The sequence below is a fragment of the Vicia villosa genome, linkage group LG7 (assembly GCF_029867415.1).
Source record: "Vicia villosa cultivar HV-30 ecotype Madison, WI linkage group LG7, Vvil1.0, whole genome shotgun sequence".
NCBI classification, from domain to species: domain Eukaryota; kingdom Viridiplantae; phylum Streptophyta; class Magnoliopsida; order Fabales; family Fabaceae; genus Vicia; species Vicia villosa.
Window position 1 is genome coordinate 49,140,366 of NC_081186.1, and position 23,487 is coordinate 49,163,852.

Genomic DNA, 23,487 nt, shown 5'->3' on the forward strand with positions numbered 1-23,487 from the left:
CTCTCTAGGTGATCTTGTTTAAGATGTTTCATATCTTTTTAGAAACCTCTCTAGGTAATCTTGTTTAAGACGTTTCACACCCTTTTTAGGAGCCTTTCTGGATAATCTTGTTTAAGACATATCTCAACCTCTTTAGGCAATACTCTTCAAAAATTTATCCAATCTTTTTTCTAAAGACACATTTCGCACTTCCAAAGAGTTTCCTCATTCAGTCTTCTCTAAGACATTTCTCCACGGAGCTTTGTTTAAAGCCTAATCTCCTTCAAATCTACCAACGATCTATCCTATTCAGGAAACCTCTTCAGATAGTCTTATGTAAGACATTACTTCATCTCCTCAAATATAATCCGCACCAGGATTCGCAAACGTCACAAAAGGGCTAAGCAAGTTCAATGGGTGATCATACATACATACTCATTTGCATACACGCAATGTTTTCATGCATAAGCATTCACACATGTACATTGTACAAACAACAAGATCATATACATGATACATATGCATCTACAAAAAAAAAAAAAACAACCTTCTACACAACTAACTGCGAATTCTCGCTATGTAAGTCTCGGGCTTCAGCAGGACATTTCTGTCACACTCAAGCACAAGGTAAATTTAGGGGTCTTCCATTATTTAATAACTCTTCGATCCAAAAAGCGTGAGACCTACGTATTCTCACGCCATTCAATCCAAGGTAATTAAATAGGGGCAGCTGTCATACCCCAAAATTTACCCGATACAATTCCCGTTTTAATTTACTAAGGGTGTTAAAAATTAAGAGCCATAGGGTTTAATATATCTATTGTTAAACTCGATCTCTTATAAAATACCCTTATAAAATTGGTTAAAAAATAAAATAGAGGTGTGAATAGAAAAATTTGAGATCCAAATTAATCTTAGGCCCATTTACCTCATCATTTAATAATCTTCTATTTGTCACTAAAACAAGTATTATTGATTTTAAGTGTAAAATATTATTTGATTTAGTTTAGAATTATTGGTTTATTGTGAGAAATCCTATTTTTAGTTTTATCACAAATATGCAGGATAATTATGCTACCAGCTTGTGTTAATCTAATTTAGGATTAGTTTAAATATTATCATTAAAGAAATCTGATTATCTTAGTCAAATAATTAATTAATTCATCAAAGATTATTAGTGTTTTTTGCTGAAACATTGTTGTTGGGCCAAAAACGAGCAAAAAAAAAGTAATTGGGCCGTGGATCTGTTGGATCAAACAGGCGGGTCAAACTAACCCGACCCTGTTCACCGTCTCCCTCTCTTCACACAAACCCTAGCTCCTTCCTTACACCATCAGCGGCGCCGCCGCAACACACAAACCCTAGATGCGAACAAACTCGAATCCAGGCCCATGGATCGTAGCAGAATTGAATCAAAACGCAAACAATCGAAAATCAATTAAGAAAACGTAATCAAATCTCGAAGGAAATGGAATCAAATCTGAAAACAGAGATTAAACGGATCTTATTGAATCAAAAATTTTCATTACAATCTGAATCGAATCTCAAACGAATCAAATATCCTAAAACCTTAATCTAATCTTTCCTAACTAAAAACCTAACCCTAAGTATAAGAGGGAAAGAAGATTTAGACGAGGGGAGAGGAGGGATAGCCGAAACCCGCCGTCTGGATCTTCATCTTCGCGCCGGAACCTGCAAAGAAGAAGAAAGAAGGAAATCAGGAGGGAGTTCACGCGATCTAGAAAATCGAGACCAAAGGTACAATTTGATTCGGACTTAGCTTAATACTTGTTGGTTGCATGTTGATGTTTGTTTACTCGAGAAATCTGGGCTTGATTTAGAGTTTTTTAGGTTCGTGTTCTTGGCGTTAGGGTTAGAATCTGGGTTTTTCTGGGTTTTGGTTTGAACGTATGAAGGTTCCGGTTGAAGTTCAACCGGAAAACCTGGGTTTCACGGCGGGGGTAGGGTGGTTTGTGGTGGCGTATGCGGTGGTGTTCTTCGTTTTTTTGGGTTCGGTTGAATGTTTGTAGAGAGAGGAGAGAGCGTTTTAGAGAGAGGAATAGAAGAGAGAGAAAAAAAAGAAAGGAAAAGAGGGGCGGATCGGAGTAGGAGTCCTTTTGTAGATGAAAACGTTTCATGGGATGATGACAAGTGGCCCCTCCATGGCCACTTGTCTGCAACACTGAACGTGATTCAGTGTGCCACCCTTCCCTGCGCACCCTTATCACAAGCACATGCAGACCGTTAGATAGCTTTGGATCTTGATTCGGAATCATCTCATCCAGATCAATGGACCCTAATCTGAACGCACACCATAAGCCATACACCCTCACCATACATGATCCTAACAGACCAAAATCCTAAATGGGCCTAATCTCTTACTGCTCACACACCCCAGAATTACTACCCAATGCAAAATACACCCCCTGGTATAAAATCAAAATAATAATAAAATTAATCAATTCTAATTATTCAATTGTTTGTTCTTTCAATCGAATTTCCCCCTCAAACTGACTAAATCCATTAGTCACAGTAGACGGGGAATACTTTTTTTTTTATCATCTAATTTATCTATTAATAATATAATTGATTTTAATCTGTTTATTAAATAATATAATTGATTTTAGTATATTTTATTAATAATATAATCGATTCTAATTTGTTTATTAATGATAATCGATTCAAGTTTAATTCTCTCCTCGACCCGACTAAAGTTATTAGTCGCTTTAGACGAGAGATAAAAAATATCCAAAAACTAAAACACAATTAATTTGCTGCCCGCGATGATCGAATCTATCGATCTGAGTAACCAGCAATGCTCATCAATCTGTTAGCTATACTGGTCGAATCTATCGATCACCGCATCTAACGGTGACAAATTTAAATCAGGGTTGTACGCCCAAAACATCTAAAACACACTAAACCACGATACTACGGATTTTCATCCATTTAACTGCGATTTTCAAATCAAATTCAAAACAACTTCACAATTCAACTCTAAGGCGTACAATCCTGTGCCCGAACTACGTAGACTCTGATCCTCCCTAAGGAGGTACGTAGGCACTTGGCAACAAGGCGAGTCCCCCTCCCTAAAATCTCAATTTTTCCCCTATTCAATTCTTTAGCCATTAAATCCTAATATTTTAGCCATAAACCTTTACCTTAGATTCAAAGCCAATAGGAAAGGGTTGAGGGTGCCTAACACCTTCCCTCAACCTGATTATAATAACTTACCCCGTATCTCTATCTGCGTAGGGTTTCCTATTCGCCCTTCAGAATAGGTGGCGACTCTAAATTCCTTAATTTTTAGGGCAGGTTGCTACACATGCGAATAATAATGCTTCACCCCACAATTAAATAGCAATTCAAAATGCATTAACATAACATTTATCATTTCTTGATATGTTCTTTTCTTTCTCTCGGCTAGACCATTTTGTTATGGTGTACAAGGTGAGAAACGTTCATGTATAATGTCATATTCTTCACAATATGCATCAAATTATGTAGAAAAGTATTCACCGTTCCTATCACTCCTAAGGACTTTGAAACCTCTACTTAAATGATTTTCTAATTCTGCTTTATAAAGCTTAAAGGAATCATCTTTATGCGTTAAAAGGTATACATGTGTGAACCTAGAGCAATCATCGATAAAGGTTATGAAATACCGGTTTCCCCCACTAGTTAGCATGCCATTAAATTCACACAAATAAGAATGCACAAGATCAAGCAAATTTGATTTTCTTTCAATGCATTTGAAAGGTTTCATAATTATTTTTAATTTAACACATATTTTATATTTTCCCAAAATCATGAATATTACATGAGATTAATCTGGATTTAATTAGTCTATTCATAGTATTAATACTGATATGTGTTAATCTAGAATTTCATAAAGAAATAGATTCGAGCATATAAGCATAATTAGAAATTTCATAAATAATTTTGTCGGTAGTACAAAACTTGATCATTCCCTCAGAGGAATATCCTTTTCCTACAAATACACTGTTATGGGGTCAATATTAATTTGTCTGATTCATATACAGACTTAATGCCCTATTTTTACAACAAGTTCCCATTAACAAGGTTCCTATTCATGTCGAGGACATGAAGTACATTGATAAGAGTGACTTTCTTTTTGGAAGTGAAATTGAGTTCGACGGATCCCATTCAAACGACTCTAGTTCGCACTTCATTTTCCATATGTACTTCTTGTCCATCATTTACTTTGGAATAGGCTTTAAATGTTAATTTGTCATAAGAGACATGCATGGTAGCACATGTATCATACCAACATCCTTGCACTTTGCCTTTGATTTCCATAATCTTTCTCACCGTAGCGATTATGTCATCATCGGCATGAACAACATTAACTCCATTTTTGGACTTATTATGCCAGCAATCTCGAACATAGTGGATTGGTTTCCCCCACACATAGCATCCACCTTTTGGTCCTTTTCGTCCGTTAGAATTCTTGAACTAATTGTGTTTCTACTTAGATCAAAGATGGTTTTCCATGCCATCATGTTTCCTCTTTCCTTTTGCAGTCATAGCATTGGCTTTAGAGAATCCAGTGGGCTCATATTTTTCTCTATCCTTCAAGTCCTCCTCGATTTAAGGGTGTTTTAGAATTATATGTGTATTAATTTTTAAAAAGACATTACTTGTGGCACACCTTTGGTGCTGCTCACTCACCTTGGTGAAAAATCAAAAATGCCCCTAGAATCTAGAACTTAAGCTCCGAACGCACCCAAAATACAACCAAATTTCATAAGTCTCATACCTGGAAAAAATGGAGGTTAAGTTCCGTATTTTTTACAAATTTTAACTTTCATACGCATTTGAGTCTTATAATGCACCACACTTTCCCTTTTCCTTGCTCTTCATTTCATTTCAGAGACTTTACTTAGAATTCAAAACAGAGCTCATGAGAAAACTTGTCTTCCATCATTTTTCAAGTTTTCTCGCTACTTTATTGTGTTGAATTGAGTTGGACGTCAAGCTTCCTTTACTCTACTCCATTCAATCCAAATTCCTCGACTTCTCACATTCGGTAAGTTTTTTCAATTTCTTACTTTTTTGGATTTTGATGCATTAGTTTGAAGTTAAATGCATAATAGGTTGATGTTGTTACATTAGGATGCATAATAGGTTGTGTAGTGAGGCATGCTTTTTGACCTTTTGAAGTTTGAAGTTAGAGCATTTAGGCATTGCTCTGTTTCTTCATTTTCTAGTTGCAGGAGGATACGCGAGTTAACTTCTGTTTTTTGTTGTTCTGAAATGCAGAAGTTAACTTTCAAATTTTGGTGTTCTTCTTTGTATTATAATTTTACCTATTTTGTCCCCTAGATTTGGCTTCTCTGGTTATGATATGATTTTTCGGTGAAATTGCATGTAACATGTATGACAACATAGAGAAATTGAGACATGGTAGATTGGCCTAGCATGCTTCCGTTCATAGGGAAAAAGCTAGACCCTCTCATTCAGTCATTGGTGCCACTTCATTTGATGTTAAAGCATCGACTTCTGGAATTCATATTTCTCTGGCATCGTCCTCCCAGAGACATGACTCCCCTCCTACTGCCCTGATGCCCTATAAGTCTGATATGTTATTTTCCGTTCTTGATATTTATTTAGAAGGCCCCTTAGACACCTCAATGCTTTGTCTGTATATAGATTATGTTGTGTGACACATGTGGGATAGAGAGACAGCTTTGTCTGTATATAGAATATTGTCAAACACATGTGGGATGGAGAGGTAAACTAAATATGTTCGTATTCTTTTAAACTTATGTGTTATAAGATTTGAACTTTTTGACGTTTGATTTTTTTTACAACACCGTGAGATGTTGAAATGTATCAACCATGGTAAGAAGATTGCAAGATTGTAGCAGCCTGATGAACCATGATTTACGAATGTCATGCAGCTAGGGGTGGAAATAAGTCAAGATAGGTCAGGCCTTAGAAAGCACGTACCTGACCTACAGTAAATTTTTAAGGCTTGAGTTTGGCCTATAACCTATTATATACTTTTTTTGTTTGGTTTGACCTTTTTAAAAGTCTGGTCTTCCCTAAAAGTCTGTTTCACATTAGGCTTTTAAATTATCCATTTTGTGTATTATTTTACATTGACAACAACACCTTCTATATACTATTTAACCTATTTCTAATATGTGTGTGTATGGTGTGGTGTGTTGTGCGTGTGTGTGTGTGTGTCGGTGTTTGTGTATGTGTCAGCCTATAAGGCTTCATAGATTTCTTTTTAATAGTCTACGCCTTACTTATTTAATTAATAATATTTTATGTTGAAGTATGCCTTAAAAACTTTGTTAATATAAAATATATTATAAGATATTTATAATATTTTATTTTAATAATTAATGGATTGTGTTTTGAGCTTTGTATGTTAGGTTTTAGTAATTATAAATATGTATCTATTCAGTGTTTTACAGGGTGACAATCTTAGGATTTATGGTCTTCTCAAGGGCAAGCTTAGGGTTTATGGTTTTAGGAAACCTTTGGAGTTACCTAAGGGGATTGGGAAATACTTATAAATCTTGGGTATGAGTGATTCATATATTGAAAGTTGGAGAGGTTGGGAAACACTTGGGTAAAAAATAGGGTTATATTCTGGGGCGCCTTCAGGGTTATTCTTGGAAACTCTGAAGGCAGAGACTATTTTCTTGCAACTCGTCTGAAATATCTTGTAACAACTTTTTGAGTATAGTAAATTGGAGAGTTGCTCTCTCCCCCGGAGTAGATATTTTGATCGAACTGGGTAAACAAGCCTTTTATTTTTTTCTCTCTTTATTCTGTTATATTTTATGCTAATTGGTTATTATTGTTGAAAGCCATTTATTTTGGTTTCTATTGTTCTTTGCCTCAAATATCAAAGTGTTGATTTGAAATTGAACCTTGTCATTATTCACAATATTTAAAAAATGCCTAAGCATGTTTTTTTATTAAATAGGTCAGATCAGGCTAGGCTATACGCCCTTGTAGGATGGCCCGACCTATTCTCATCCCTACATGCAATTATCTAGACTGCAAGATTTATATAAGGTTTGGTATACATTTATTAACCATGGTTTGTTGTATGCTATAATTTAGAGATGACACTCAGAGAATTATTCTTTCCACCTTTTGTTCGGTGAGATGTCCATCACTCTTAGTTATGTGTCATCCCTTCTTCATCTTCCGATAAGGGGTAGATTTCTAAACTACTTCTAACTAACTAGATCTGAGGCACGGGATATGATAGTGACATATTTGGAAGCTGACCCTGGTGATGTCTAGAAGAAGATGGATGACACTAGAGGATGTCATGCCAGGTTTGGATTTATGGAGAGGCTGTATGGATATCACCTAGATGCGGCGGTTGAGGCTGATGCTGATGAGGCACACGTAGCACAACATAGAGTATGTGCGTTGAGGTAATAACTCTCGTATCTGGTTGGCACATCCATAATTATGCACACAAGTGCATACTATGTGGATAACGTCTACCTGAGATACTTCATTAACTTGAAGTAGATGATTGAATCTAACTAGGGGCTCTTGTTTGATTTACTTGTACTCCAAGTTAGGTGAGGCTCATTTATAAAAGACTAGACATATGATATCCAATAACAAAATATTTATGATAATATATTTTCACATTTACAATTACTAATATTTTATAACACATGAGCTTCATTGTTACTAATATTTATATGTACCATTTTTTAGACATGGATCCTCCAACATTTTTCACGCCTCTCTAGTTGGGCATATGTGGATAAATACGGAGAGGTTTTGCCACGTGATTTCTCCTTCATCCCGCTCAAAAGGAATCAGGAGACCCATCCCTTAAGAGTTTATCTTGGTCGCATCACGGTAGGTGACATAAACTTCACACTTTATGATGATCACCGTGAGACACACCCCTTCGATGACATATCTTTTTATTTGGAGTGGCTAGCTTGTGGGTCACGATTGATGTATCCACATCTACCTACAAGTCATTTGCTAATTCTAGTATCAGTAGGGTATTCCTAGAGCCCCACCGTTGTTGCTCCTCCTACAGTGCTCCGCAGAGATGTTGATGAGATATTTGCAGAGTACCAAGATCATTTGGTCTTAGAGGATGTAAATATTGTGTTAGCTCCCCATCCATGGAGTTCTGAAATCGACCACATCCAATGGTTTTTCCGAATGTCGCATCCTTATCTGACACCGGATGCAGAGGGAGATCATGTCATTGATGTGTTACCTGCATGTCAGTTATTGGGAGAACGGGTATAGAGAGAGAGGGGAGTTTCCTAAAGGCACTCTTGTGAGGACAGCGTAGAGTCTATGATAGCCGAGCCACAAAATATCTTGCAATACAAGAGACATATGAGGAATCGGAGGGTCAGATATACCTAGTAATTGACTTTTCTTTGATTTTGACCATTTGTAGTTTGGTCTGTATTTTGTGAATAATGTATGATTTGCATTTTGACTTAATATATGGTATTTTGATTGAATTACATTTGTGTATGGTTTAATTGAATTATATATAATATTTTTATCGTATTTTGCATGGTATATGATTACATAAGTTTAAGGTATTTAATTGTATGTCAAATTTATAACAAAAATACTACCCAAAAGGGAAACATATTGTCCTGAGGGTTGATACGGAAATTAACTTATGTAATATCCACTAAGTTGTAAAATAAACACATTATCATGAATTCAAAATGTATCATATGGGTTACAGTATGAAAGTTAACCTATGGACTCACCTTCCATATTAATTTTTAGCAAAACTAGAGTGGCTCGCAAATGAAAGTTTGTTGGTGTGTATAGAGAGCGTACAGATGATAACTTCCATATTTTGGTCAGGGCATTTTTGGGTTCCCAAAGGATGGATCTTCACCACTAAAGGTGGGAAGAGAAATCCCCTTTTAGAAAAGGAAATTTCCTAGTACACCCTAGGAGGTGGAAAAGAACACTATGGAAAATCGAAAATGTCCCTCAGTTTCCGGAAATACATTTTCGAACGCATCATTTGTATTACACAGCAAGCACAAAGATACCATCACCTTATAGCCAAAGAAAATTTTATTCCAGAGATACTTCTTCGTCACACAGTATACAATGAATTTTTTTTACGTGTTCCAGTGTGTTATTCGGAGATGTAACTCTGAACAATTGAAGCGGGAATTTGATAATCTAACATATTAGGATGTCAAATTATTTTGGAGATGCATCTTCGAGAAAATCAAATTTTTTATTGATAAAAACATCCACTTGCATAATCAGACCCTATTTCCATTTTTTCATAAACCCTTTCATTCTCAATCAAGATTTTCACTCTAAAACTTCAGTATTGTGTTTCATCAAATCAAAAGGAGCAAAAGAAGTTGGAATTCAAGATAAAGTTCATTCATTTAAAGCCTCATTGATCACATTAATTATGCTTTTAAGCTGAAAAAGTTACGTTGTATCCAGAAATGTATCTTTATGAACTCATCCGGAGATGAATTTCCGGAAACTGTATGTTCTCATTTTTCAACAACCTGTTTTCTGCTATAGATGTTGTTGGGTAGTTTATATTTTTGTTTTCATTAGAAATGGTTCATCCCGATGTTTCCCCCAAACCTATTGTGTCTCTAGATGCCTCACGTGTAGTTGTGTAGGAGGTAGATGTTGGCAACCAATTTAAAAATGAACAAGAGTTAAAATTTCGTGATCACGTGTTTCAATGGATTCGTACAGAAGCATCCAAACTAAGGCTTGGTGTTGTTATCGAAAAGTCCGATAATCATTGAGATAAAATAGGCGCGTTTGTGACATTGACATGCGAAAGAAGTGGGAATGTAGACCTCCTCTCTAGAATTTCAAACGAGATGAAACTGATTCAAGAAAATGAGAGAGTCCCTTTAAGTTGTGTGATTATCAGTTGGAAAATGACAAATGGAGTTTTAATGTGATATGTGGTTTACATAACCATGATTTGTGTGAAAAGTTAATTGGTCATCCAATTGCATGTCATCTCATGCCGGAAGAGAAGAAATGTGTCTCTGACATGACATTGAATTTGGTGCAACCGAAAAACATTAATTGCAACCTTGAAGTGTAAGAAACCCGGGAATATCATAAATATCATGCAAGTGTACAATAGGCGCTATCAAACTAAATTAGCGCTGAGGGGGGATAGAACTGAAATGCAACACCTCTTGAAACTTTTAAATGATAACAATTACATATCTATGTAACGAATGTGCGAGGATGGGGTAACCGTTGGATATATTTTGGATTCATCCTGATTCCATAAAATTATTCAACATGTTTCCGCTATGCTCACAATTGATACAGCGTACCAACAAGTACAAGATTCCATTATTGGAAAGTATCAAGTACCGCTGTGCTCACAATTTATACAGCGTACCAACAAGTACAAGATTCCATTATTGGAAAGTATCAAGTACAAGATTCCATTATTGGAAAGTATCAAGTACCGCTCGCCATCCGTTGACAAAGGGAAGATTGAATTCAACAACTATGAGCTAAAGACAAACGCTGATTTAAAGGGCTATGTGAAAAACTTTTATCCGTTTAGAATCAAAAATTTCAATCGAGCTAGAAGCGATTGTTTCGAGATCCGTCAATGATATTATCAAGATGTTGCAACGTCAACCTAGATATTGAAATATAATGTTTGATCTATGTTAAAATCTCTTATGTATTGCTGATTTTATGATATCAATGGTAATTTTATTTTGTCAACATGCTATTTTTTTATTTTGTTTTTTTTTATTCTACCTCGTAACTCTCAAAATACATCTTCATAATTTTTTCAAAGTTGCATCTCTTAAATAAAAACTCATCAGTATGCATATTTGTGCATCCTATCCGGAGATATATCTCCGAAACTTGAGGACATTATTGTATTTTCACGCAATGCCCTAGTAATGCATAGGGTACATTAAGAAATCCTCATAGAAAACCATGTTCAACCATTAACCTGAACCAGACCAGCCCATTTTTTTGGATTGGTTTGGCCTATATGATGGATTTATCTAACCCATTTACACCCCTAGAAGTAATTTAAAAGCAAAGAAGGGATTACACCAAGTATAAAGGTTTGTCTTCCACATATAATATAATTCTGGTACATATGATCCAAAGGCAGAAGAAAGATGCACAAAATCCATAACTAAAGATAATAAAACCAAAAATAAAAACAAGATTTGGAAGCTAATTCCCTTATCTTTTGTTTCATTTAATGCAGTGCACATCACATTTGTTTCAGTTTTATAAGAACTGCTGAATCAGTTGGAATAAATAACTCTTGGTACACAGCTTCCAAATCTCTGTTCCTAGTTGCTGGATTTTGTTTTATTCTCATTATAACACAGTAGAAGTTGCAAACTATTCCAAAACATGTTACTCCACAACATTAACAAGTTCATATTCGATAAGGGAGAGGTTGTTGTCTTCCTTAACAGTGAACTCAGCAGGTTCTGTTACTTCGACACGGCCCCATTTGTCCACAGCAAGCCTCATTGATCCTTTAAACATGTCGATTTTTGCATTTCGCAAAATGATGGTTGAACCCTCTTTCAGCAGATCCACTGAACAAAAGAAACATTCAAGAAAATTGTGAACATCTATACATTTGAACATTCTCAGCAATTTTACTGAACATGGAAATGCAAATGAAAAATTGAGCAACTACAAATATGGAATTAATTCAGCTATTTTTTCATATGTAGAGTAAGTTGTTTTGCCAAATTTGTATTGGAAAGGCAAATTATAGTTTTAAAAAATTACACCAAGCAAGAAATGGAGAAGAAATACAAAAAATGGAGAAGAGACTACAAAGAAAACATTATTAAAGTAAGAATGAACACATGTTTTACACCAAGTAGAATCTAAATGTCTCATCTTATCGCAAAGATACTACTCATCAAAAAAAATTCTCTTGAAGATGTTTGATTTGCATTTTGCACTTCAATGAAATTTACAATTACAAAATTGCGGCATAATTTGCAAATGGCCACAAAATTTAGCTTCTTTACTTGTACCAAAGCAAGCAAAACCTAGTAAACAACTTCTGGTCGAAGAAAAACCGAAACGGCACAGATTGTGAAATCAAAGAAATGCAATTGTCAACAGACGGAACAAAGAAACGCATAAGGAAACAGCAACAAAGCAATGTAAAAAACAGACGGTACAGATTGTGAGTTTGTAGTTTCACTATAGACAACACAACATTCTGTCCACTGCTAGTAGCTTCATCTATTATCTTTTATCATCTTTATCCAATTTCATACATATTTCATATCTCCCACAGTTGCTAAAAGCATGTTCTTCAAAGCATTACAAGAAAGAATAATATCGTGTAAAAAATTAGGCCTGACGATTGTCAACATTGTGCTGGAGGATGATGATACAAGGATATAGAAAAACGAATTCATTTTGCAAGTTCTACTTATTTTTCAAAGATGTTGGTCAAGTCACTCTATCACCCGCAATTATGGATACGTATTACATAGTAATTAAACATTTTATGGCATGGGAAGGAGAAAAGTTGTGCTTATACATATACATAAGGGCATAGAGTTTTTGTCTAACAAATATTTGACACATGGAACTAATAGCCATCATTTGAAAACCAGAAAATACAAGACCTGAAAGTGAACTAGTTAATTTGGCAGAAATGTTCCTTTGAGTAATGAGAAACATTTATTTTCTGTGAATGTCATTACTCCATATCACAAATGGAATAACATGGAAATATGACATTGGCGCTGCCATGCAAGGTAGGCTTAGAATTAAGACATCAATGAATAAGATATGATTTGGAATGAACGTGTCAAAGAGAAAGTTGGGCAACAGCAACATTCAAAGAAAAATGGTAGAGACGTAGAGTTTAAACCTAGTTGGGTTGAGCATGTGTAAAGAACCATACTAAAAGTTAGATATGCAAGGAGGGAGAAACTACTAAGCCAATCAAATTAAGGTTTTGTATTTAAATGCTATAACTGTTGTCTAAGAGCATCTGCAACCCATCTCCTACATTTTCACTTCTGAACGGTTCTAAGCCCCATTTTGGAACCACGTTTAAACTCTTCAAAATCAATTTTCGAAGGGTGAAAGGCAGTTTGACCCAAAAGTAGAGTGTTTGGCTTTTACTAATGAAAACAATTTCTAGCTTCAGACTCAAGTTTACACTGAAGATGTGATTCCTACCTTCTGCGATTCACTAAAATCAATTCTCAACTTTTAGAGTTATTCATTTTCATATTTACATTGTAAATTTTGAGTGAGTTACACTGTTGTTTGACAAAGACGAAACAGGAAGCCAATGGTGTAATTGTTCATAACACACCCAATCCATACTATTTCCTTTTTTTATTCATTTCATTGGTATCGTCAGTCCTTCATGTTACTTTTTCTTTATTTACAAAATCAATGTGATCTAAGTCAAATTGTCAATGATAAACCAATCATACACCAAGTGTGTCACATCCTTACACATCACAAATGTTTGCTTTAAACAAATTCAGCCCATCAACCACCAAATAGGCCCTAATGTGACTCCAATTCTTAAATTTCATCAACCATTACTCTTTTTATATGTTTTCGTCACTATGACCCAACAATTGCTTATGCGAAAACCCAATGCTTAATAGGAATTGGCACCAATGAGATTTTCTTATTAAGAATTACTTCTTAATAAGCAAGCAACAATTTTAGCACCAGTTTTTTGGATGTTCTTAATGGACTAGTGAATGAGCACAAGAACAGGGTACAAGCAAAAATGGAACACAAAGGGCAGAGATTATTTTCCTATCGTATAAGATTAATGTTCGAAAATGAAATTTTATCTGATAATAGATATCATTTTAGAATATCTTGGTTTATCACCTAGGATCAATTTTCAATCTTAACATATCACCTAGAATTAAATTTCATATCTCTTACTATGATTTTTTTTTTATTTCCTTGTTTATATAGAAATGAATATATGGACTAGTATCGAGTCGTTTGTTGTATCAAATTGCTATCAAATTAATATTGAGGCTTAAATATGTTTTTCATCCCTTAACTATTTGCTTAAGATTTGTTTTGTTCCTTTATCTTTATTAATATTCATTTTAATCCTTTATCTTTTTAATTGAAGCGCATAAACATAAATTTTTTCTCAAATTCGCTAAGTGTAAAATGGGAAAAAAAATATATACTTAGTAGTGATTGGTTGAGGCAGCATAATTATCTTTCCATTTGACATCCAAAATTCCCAAATTGTAACAATTGATAATTGTGTTTTATTTTTTAACAAAATCCTGAAGTAAAGACAACAACAGAAACAACTAACAACCGTTTAAAATCTATTTGGAAATTATGGATGACAATGGGGACAATAATTGTGTCCCTTCGGTTTTTTCTATTTGATAATTAATGTGATGTGAGAAAAAGACTAACTTGTGCCCACTTCAAAAAGATAAATGATAAAAATGAATCTTAGAAAAGATAAAGGACCAAAATGAATCTGAGATAAAAGATAAAGGACAAAAAAAAAATTGTTTTAACCTATAATAATCAACGCATATGCAAAGTTCTTATTATTTTCTCTCACCCTTTTATCTAAAAGCTCACGACTTATACAATCAACATGTCAATTAAGTCAGCATATTAATTCATGGAATCCTCCCAATGAGCAGTGATGCACCGTGATTGCCCTTTGGCATAAATTTAGTTAAATTATATTACATGGGAGAGAAATGGGAAGGTTTAAATTTCTTAAAGCTAGAAATGAATAACGGAGAGAAATGAATAACGGAGAGAAATGAACTTTATTAACATCACTTGTAGAATATGTAAATTCAAAATCAATCTCTTAGCCATAGGAGTTAAAACTGCACAACATGCAAGCATGTTGTGCAATTGGAAACAAATCAGGCAATACCATTATATTTATATGACAATACATATCATAGTGAATAACAAAATGTTGTAAATTACAGCGTAAAATAGAGAATCGGTATATTTTATTCATCAGGGCAGATCACCCAAATCCAAATCATTGTCTTAATCTACTTGGGTGAGAGGAAAGAACTGCCAGAATTTGAATCTGAGTGAACCACATAGAAAAATATAGTTGTTTTCAAACTTTTTGTAGAATCTAGCATAAAAAGGGCATGTGCATATAACTTTATGGTTTACATAAGGCCAGTTCAGTTCTTCGTTACACAAATAGGAGGGAAAACATCTCTAATAAATGTGTATTTATTAAAAATATGATCTCTAAGGTTTGGCATGAATGCCATTTGTGTTAGAAAATGTTGCATAAATGAATCGGGAAATCAGACACTTCCTAGTCAACAACCAAAGTAGTTACAACATTAACTTCCAAGCTGCATCTCTGAGTAGAATACTAACAGTAGTTCTTCATTTTCATAGTGTTAAGAATTTAGAATCTGATTGCTTGTGAATCTAGAATTATTTATTGCTAGGATTTGCTTAAATTTGAAATTACTTATAGAGTTAAATGTGTGTGATACAGATAAGGCTTAAAGAGATTGAATGAGCAAGTTAGCTTCAATACTAGGAGAGATTAGAAGAGAGGCATTCAGATTTGCGAGTTACAAACACAGAACATTGACTCCGTTAAAAAGGGAAAAAACCACTTTGTTGAAGGCGGAATCACTGGAAGGAGAATTCTTTGATTTCCTTGTTTGTCGTTTAGTTAACCAATAAAATGTTTTGTTTCCCTAGCTCTCTTCTCTGACTCTCAGCTATTTCTCCCTAAAATCCAAATTTTATTTGGCATTTGTAACAACATGCAGAGTAACTGAACTTTAAATCTACAGGTCTTCATGTCTTTTATAGCATTTATTAACTATGATTATAATTTGTCGCCATCGCATGGACAATACAAGCCCGAAAATAGCGAACATAGGAACAACACGTATGACAGGTACCGACAAAATTGACAATCAAACAAGTTCGAGTCATAATATCCCAAGATAAATAAACATATTAATGTATGAGGAAATATCAAAAATGTAATAAAATGATCACAAAACCAAGACAATACCATAGCAACAATAACCATACCTTGATCATTTCTAGCTGTAAATATGATCATCCCCGTCTCATCCCCCACCAAACTCTCAGCAATTCTCATTTGTCGCGGTTGAGGACCATCCGGACGACCCTTCTGCATCACCATCTTAGTATTCACCACTTTCACAGTCAAAGTATGACCACTAGTCCCCGGTCGAAGCTGTTCAACCTTAGTGAAAACCGGCTTTCTCAATCCAGGTTTTGCCTCTGCCATATCTTAACCTAAAATCCTACAAAAAAACAAAAATGTCACAACTATATTCCACCAGAACAAAATCAAGTGCAGCACACAAACATGCATCTATTACATGAAACAATATCAATTGATTCCTTCAACAACAAAACAAAGATACAAATCTATGTGTTTTTCACCGATTGATATTGATAATTAACAAAAAGAACAAAAATTAGGTTAAAAAAGTTGTGATTTTTTTGTGTAAAAACATTTTGATCAGTGTGAAGTAATAGAAGTAAATAAGCAAGCTCAATGAACATCATCAATGGTGTGTGAAAATCAAGGTAGAATCAGAATAAAGGGATGAGAAATTGGAAAGGATTGATGAGAATAGGAATCGAAATCTGACCTGAAATTGCAAAGGCAGAAATGAAAAGTGGAGATCTGAAACGAGAAATGTAGCCGTCGAGGTTAGCTTTTAAGGATGTTCGTGTTCACTGATGTCGGGTCAAGTATTGAAATGATCCGACCCGATATATTTCTTTTAGATAAATGACCCAACATTAAAAAAATTGAAAGGGTATTGGCATTTTTTAGTAACATTTTATATTTTGTTATCATGAAATTGGGTTGAAATGGTAATTAACTCCATTTAAATATTTAGTCTTATTGTTATTATTATAATATGCGAAATTGCAAAGGATTATAGTGGGTGATAAAGTTCTTTCTCGAAAATTTTTATTAAATTTTATTAATTTATTGATCGAATTTTGAGTTTTTATTTTTTGAAAATCGAGAAATTAACATACAAAAAATGATGTTTTATTGAATTTGTTGATGTACAACTAACCTAAAGAAAATTTAAATAAATGACCAATATTAATTATGTTTTTATCCTATTACACACTATCATTTTCCTCGAGAACACTATCGATGTTTTAGAAAAATTGTGTGAGAGTTTCATTCGGGTTGATAGCATTTATGTTGAGACTTTTAGGAATCAAATCACTATAACGAATCGGATCAATAATCTAAAACAAAAATCAAATATTTTAGATTACTTCATTGAAATGAGAACTCTTTAGGAGGAGTTGAGTTCTTACTTATATATTCTCAATTGTACATGCATCCATCCTTGTAGATGTGATTCTATGTAAATGGTCCATCATTATTATCTAAAAGATCAGTGACTCAATTCTTGAACAGTTTGAATGAACAATTTTCAATTGTTAAAAATTAGATTCTCATGATAGAAAATCTTCCATCCATTAACAGAACTTACTCTTAAAAATTCTCGTGATAGAAAATCTTCCATTCATTGACAAAACTTACTCTTAATTTGTTCAAGAAGAGAGTAACAACAACTAAGCTATTTTCATTGAAGAACCTTATACACTCATTAATACTTTTGATTAAAGAAGATCTTAAGGAGGTCACGGTGGAGATTCTAATGCTAAGAGCAAAAAATTGTGCATGAGACGAGTAGTTTAATAGATATTCATATCCATGGGGTAAAATATATGGATATTCTACTACATGTTATATAATGGATACACATATGGATTTAATGGTACTCGTACCGTTAGTATCTATATTCTTTGGTAAGCTAACAATTATTTAAATAGCTTTTATAAGTATATATTTTATGAGGATTATAAAAGTCCTACAAGTTTTGTACTTGTTATTTAAACGATGGGTACATGATTCAGAGTTTCGTAGTTTTGTAGTTGCAGGTGAAAAATTATTTGTATTAATTGTATTGCTCTTGGAATTATTATTATTATTATTATTATTATTATTATTATTATTATTATTATTGTTGTTGTTGTTGTTGTTGTTGTTGTTGAAGTTGGAACTATTATTATATGGTAAAATGGATGAATGTTTGTATTTTGTTTTGACTTGTAATTTTGTTGTTAAATTGAAAGTGAAAAGTATGAAAAAAATTATATGTTTCTAAAAGAGGATAAATAAGTTCTAGGTAATAGATGGTTTGACTTGGTTGCTTTATCCATCACTTACTCATTTGGAGTATTTATTCCCTCGTGCACATTGGATAGTCCAATTGCAGAGCCTCTTAATTCATTTTCCCTGTTCACTTAGTAAATCTCATGGATGTTGCAGGCCACTTGATACATAGGGTTGAGCTTTCTCTTGAGGAATATTAGTCACTGAATTACTTCTTATCATTGTCTCACCTCCATGCTAGAGCAGTATCAAATCCTACTCAACTGGTGAATATCTTGGTTGAAAGGTTGGGAATTTTTCCTCTCTCGTGGCCTGCCTGGCCCCATCTGGTTTACACTTATCAGTGTTCCACCGATCTCACTTGGTTGCAAATTCTTTATTATTTCACTCTTCGAGCGTTCAATCCCTTTTCAATTACATGGTAATCGCCGCTTACTAACTCCTAGGTTTTCTTTTCCAAAGTCTTTTGCGCTCAAGGGATGAGACTAAGTATAAATTAATGAATTGGAACACATCAAGAAAAGTATGAAGAACCCTAAGATTATTCTTGGAATGGGATACTTAGGTAATGGCAAGTATGACTAACAAGTACGACTAATAAGTATAGAAATCAAATGGGCAAATGATTAAGCCTTGACTCAATTCAATGATATGTTGTAAGAAATCGAATGGGCTAGAGACTAAGCCTCGACTCTATTCAATGTTATGACTTTGGACATTGTGTATAACTCGGAATTAGACGTAAGTCTCACCGTGTACTAGTAGGATTGGATATTATGTAATACTAGAGTTGGTAGGCGAGGTTCTAATAGTTTGTTAACTATCATGTAATATTATATTCGACCTATAAGGTACTAGTAGGATGTTAGTGGATCGTGATGTTAGACATGAGTTATGGTGTACATAGGTGTAGGATGGTCCTTAGAATATCATATGTATGTACTATGTTGATGATCGCATATATGAGATAGCGATGAGAAGTGGATATTGAAGGGAAAACCTATATTAATTTAGTATAGGCGAATTTTAAATGTCGAGTTCAGAAGTCGGGTATTTAGGGCAAACCTGGATTAACCATATCCAGTATAGGAAAATCCTGAATATTTGGTCGGTATTGTAGGGAAAACCTAGATTTTTCTAGTATAGGCAAATCCTAAATGTCGAGTTCTGAGGACGGGTATTACAAGGGAAACTTGGATTATTTTGACTAATCTTGGATACAATAGGCTCTGGATTTTTGAAGAATAAATATTTGAGTAAGGCTAGATATATATTTTAGTAGAAATCAAATATTTTGAAGTATTTTGCATCCAGATAGACAACTTTGGAAACATTGCGGCTGAGAAAGAATTTGTCATGATAAACTTATTGAAATTTGGATGAGAAGTCTTTGAATGAGTAGCCATTTGAAGCGGGATTTCTAGCGAGTATTTTTTTATTGAAGCCATAATGATGATGATGATGATGATGATGATAATAATATTAATAAGAAATAGGGACAACAAGAAGGCAAACAATAGAAAGAGAAACTTTGGGATGAATAAAATAAAGGAATGAATATATCTTTTTATGGTCTTCTTAAAAAAAGTTTTGAATATGATTTGGTCAAAAATATTCATGGATGATCAGAGATACTTGTAATCAAAATCAGAGATATTTGAAATCAAAAGTTGCTAAAAATAACTTCTTAATCGTTAAAATTTTCTCCTAATAGATAAATCAGGGTGATGATTGATTCTTGCATTTATTCTAAATAAAAAATTATTTATCACTAAGATTTGCTACAAATTTGATCATTGGTCGATTATATTTGGTTTTGGAGCACCATATTTTTTTAAAAAAGTCTTAATCGATTAACACTATTAGTTTAATCAATTAAGAGGTAATTTTAGAGCTAATTTAATTTGCTTGGTCTTGAAATAACTTTGAGCCCTGATTTTGCTTTCAACACTCCTCCTTTTAGATTTTATGCCCCATTTTTCTAAAAACTTCATTTTTCAAACATATGATTAGTAGAAAATAACAAAATGGACTGTGTAATTAAAATTAGCTCTTGTTATTGGAATAGCCATATTTTTCTGAGTTTATTCTTCATCAAGTGATTTACCTTAAGCCACAAGAAAATTTGAGAGGAGATCTCTCGCCCTTTGACAAAAATTGGAGCAAAACTTAATTATCTTTCTTTTTGTAACTCTCTAAATCGTTTGATACCACAGATGAGTTTTAAATTTTATTTTCTCCTTGGCGAGGTTCCTTCCGAGAATCATAACCAAAAAATCACTTCCAAATAATTATTTGAACAATAGATCATCTTTATTTGAAGAGTATTTAGATTTATTATTTGCATAACTTTTTCTGATTTAAAATCTGGTCTCTAAAGTTGCAAAGCATTCCTGCAAAACAAGTCAAGTTTCTACTTTTGGTAACCAAATCTTTTTGGGGCCTTTAGTGTTAGGGAGTTTAAGATGTATTGGGTCTTTTGAGATATAACCATTTAACATCTTTTATAATGTATTTTGGCAAAGAAAACAGGTTCAATATGACCATGCTTATGACATAAGTTGCATTTTGAATAGGACGGTTTATTTTCTTTCCGGCATGAAAATACAAATAAATGACTTAGCATTTATTATTAGGTTGATCACCTAAGCCATCCTTATTAAACGAGGCTCATTGGTTTGACAAAATATATCAACATTATATTTTCCTATATTGAACTTATTTAAAGTTTCATGCAAGTTATCAACTTCATTTCTTAACGCATCACATTTTTTCACATTTATTTAATTTTAAGGTTTGTCTTCTTAACACATTCATTTCATCTCTAATCCTTTCATTTTCACTTTTAAAAGCTTTAACATGTCTTTGATAATCTACAATATTTATTTCAAGCTGATCATTTCTTTTACTAAGTTCAATGCTTAAATCAACCAGTTGCTTGTAGGATATAATAGTTACTTCATCATCTTCATCACAAGTAGCTTTAAGACAAAATTTTATCTCTTTGACTGATTCCTATTTTAACTCCTTAAAATGTACTTCATAAAAATCTTTAGATGATTTTTTTAATGATGATTTAGATGTTTCTCCAACTAATTCTTCATAAGCCGTTATAAACTTCTTGTATGATGGAATAAATAACACTAAGATGTCAAACTTAATTTCATGACACTTATAATAATTATTTACTGCATATCAGTATAACACAATCAACTGTTGGATTGAAAGCTTCTATCATATAGATCATGTTTAGAAAGTTTAACATCATTCGGAAATCATTTGACTTGTTAATGAGATGCATAAAAATTAATGCCTTACGAAAGTTCATCAAAAGTATATTAAGTTTAATCTATCTCTTTAACATATCAAATTATTTCTTATTGATGTTAAATTTTATAGACATGATCTATATGGTCATTAGAGGTGGAAGTAGGTCAGGTCAGGCTAGATTTTTGGTAAGTATGCCCAGCCTATTTTTCAAATTCAAAGCCTAAGTCGGGCCTATTATCTATCACAGGCTTTAAGTTATGCATGGTCTGGCCTTTTTTATAAGTCTGGCCTGACCTAACCTAATAACCTATTTAAAAGTCTACTAGTAGAAAACTCGTGCGTCCGCACGGGTAAGTTCATTCTTACATTAGATCATTTGATAAAGTTTAGTTGTTATTGATATATAATTGTTATTATAAAATAACTAATAATTACAAATATTTAAAAATAAATATGTAACAAATCACCAACATGATAAATTTAATATGACTAATAACTATAAATATTTACAAATATTTTCTTAAATATTTACTGATATAATAAAAAATTAAGTATGGCCACTTTAATAAAATAGTTATAAATTTATTTTATAAAATCTTAAACTATAGAATTCATTTGAATTAGAATTTTAAAATATTTGTAATTTTATTATCTATTAGATTTTAACTTGCTTCTAACACTTCGTAAATGTTTTTTGGTTCCAAATATATATTACATAGAGAATGAATTATATCAGCATATACTCCAAACACATTCTAATATATACTTTTCATAGATTTCAGCAAATTATTGAACAACCTTTTTTACTATCCAATATTCATTGCTTCAAGAAAAATTCAGTTATATGAGAGCAACTTATAACTGTCTTTTTCATGCTTCATCATACCAAGAGTTCATAAAATGAAATGAATGAATTGAATAATGAATAGAATTCTTTTTTATAAATCAGGATACCAAAATATATAGATAAAAATGTTTTTCTGCCATTAAATTATTTGATCAAAATGTGGTTAAGTGTTTCTTTCCATCACCTTCACATGAGACACGTCAAATCTATACTGCATTGCCGGCTCTGACTTGTTGTCTTTTGTAGCTTGAAGTTTGTTGCATTTTCTACACATGGACATGGAATTGGTTTCCCATTTTCAACAAATTAACAATTATAGATCCTTTTACTGCCAAAGAAAAACATTTATAGGTCCTTTTACTGATACGAATAATAAAGTTAATTATAAAAAATGTGTAGATGCATACACACAGAAGAGTTTTTTGTCGCATAGCAAATAGAGCAGTTACAAAAAAAAGCTAGAAAAGGGAATATTTTCATCATTTTCTTATATAATTATTTGTTTTTTAACTAAGCAGTTAATAGAGACAAATGATGAAAGCACAGCTTTAGCAAGATAAACAAAAAAAAACAGAGACTCAATAGTGAGCATTCAGCTGGACGTTTATACTAAGTTGAAGGAATATTTTCAAAAGGGTACTATGCTACTGCTATATTAAAATCATCATTAAAATTAAATGTAAATAAAAGATCATTCAAATTTTGCTGAATCCAATTGTTTTGGGTTATTTATTGCCAACAAACTACGATAGATCTAAAAAAAAATAGGGAAAAACTTGAGTACCAACACATATACAGGCTGATATACTTTTAAAAAGAGAAAGGATCCTCCCACTTCTTGCTTATAACTGTAACCGAATGATCAGTATTCCGTAGAGTAGAAATCTAACAAAATTAGGCAGTTCGATTGGCTTGAAATGTTCTACATTTCATTAAAGGGGAGATAGAAAATATTGAGTCAAAGCCAAGTATCATAAACAAATTCATCATGGAAGAAGCAAATAGAAATTTCAAAACGAAAAATGAAGGCCGCATTCACTATTATCATTTCTTGAGATCAAGTAAGAACTTACATTTTTTAATATCTTTAACATAATTTCAACTAAAATCACACATAAAAAAACTTATCATTTTAGACAGCATTGAT

General features: G+C 33.1%; 1 protein-coding gene across 1 annotated transcript; it reads right to left on the minus strand.

Annotated features, from left to right (window-relative positions):
• Nucleotides 1-11,070: 11,070 nt before the first annotated feature.
• On the minus strand, nt 11,071-16,817 carry LOC131620537 (uncharacterized protein At4g28440-like). Its single transcript, XM_058891652.1, has 3 exons — nt 16,665-16,817; nt 16,072-16,310; nt 11,071-11,579 (listed from the first exon to the last, which is right to left on the minus strand). The coding sequence occupies exons 2-3, from the start codon at nt 16,292-16,294 to the stop codon at nt 11,392-11,394; spliced, it is 411 nt and encodes a 136-aa protein (XP_058747635.1). The 5' UTR covers nt 16,295-16,310; nt 16,665-16,817; the 3' UTR covers nt 11,071-11,391.
• Nucleotides 16,818-23,487: the final 6,670 nt, after the last annotated feature.

Bases quoted from the DNA above. Each gene is read 5' to 3' on its own strand.
- LOC131620537 (XM_058891652.1), bottom strand. From the start codon at position 16,294: ATGGCAGAGGCAAAACCTGGATTGAGAAAGCCGGTTTTCACTAAGGTT. The intron at 11,580-16,071 runs GTATGGTTATTG...TCTTTTGTTCAG, and splicing joins TACAGCTAGAAATGATCAAG to TGGATCTGCTGAAAGAGGGT.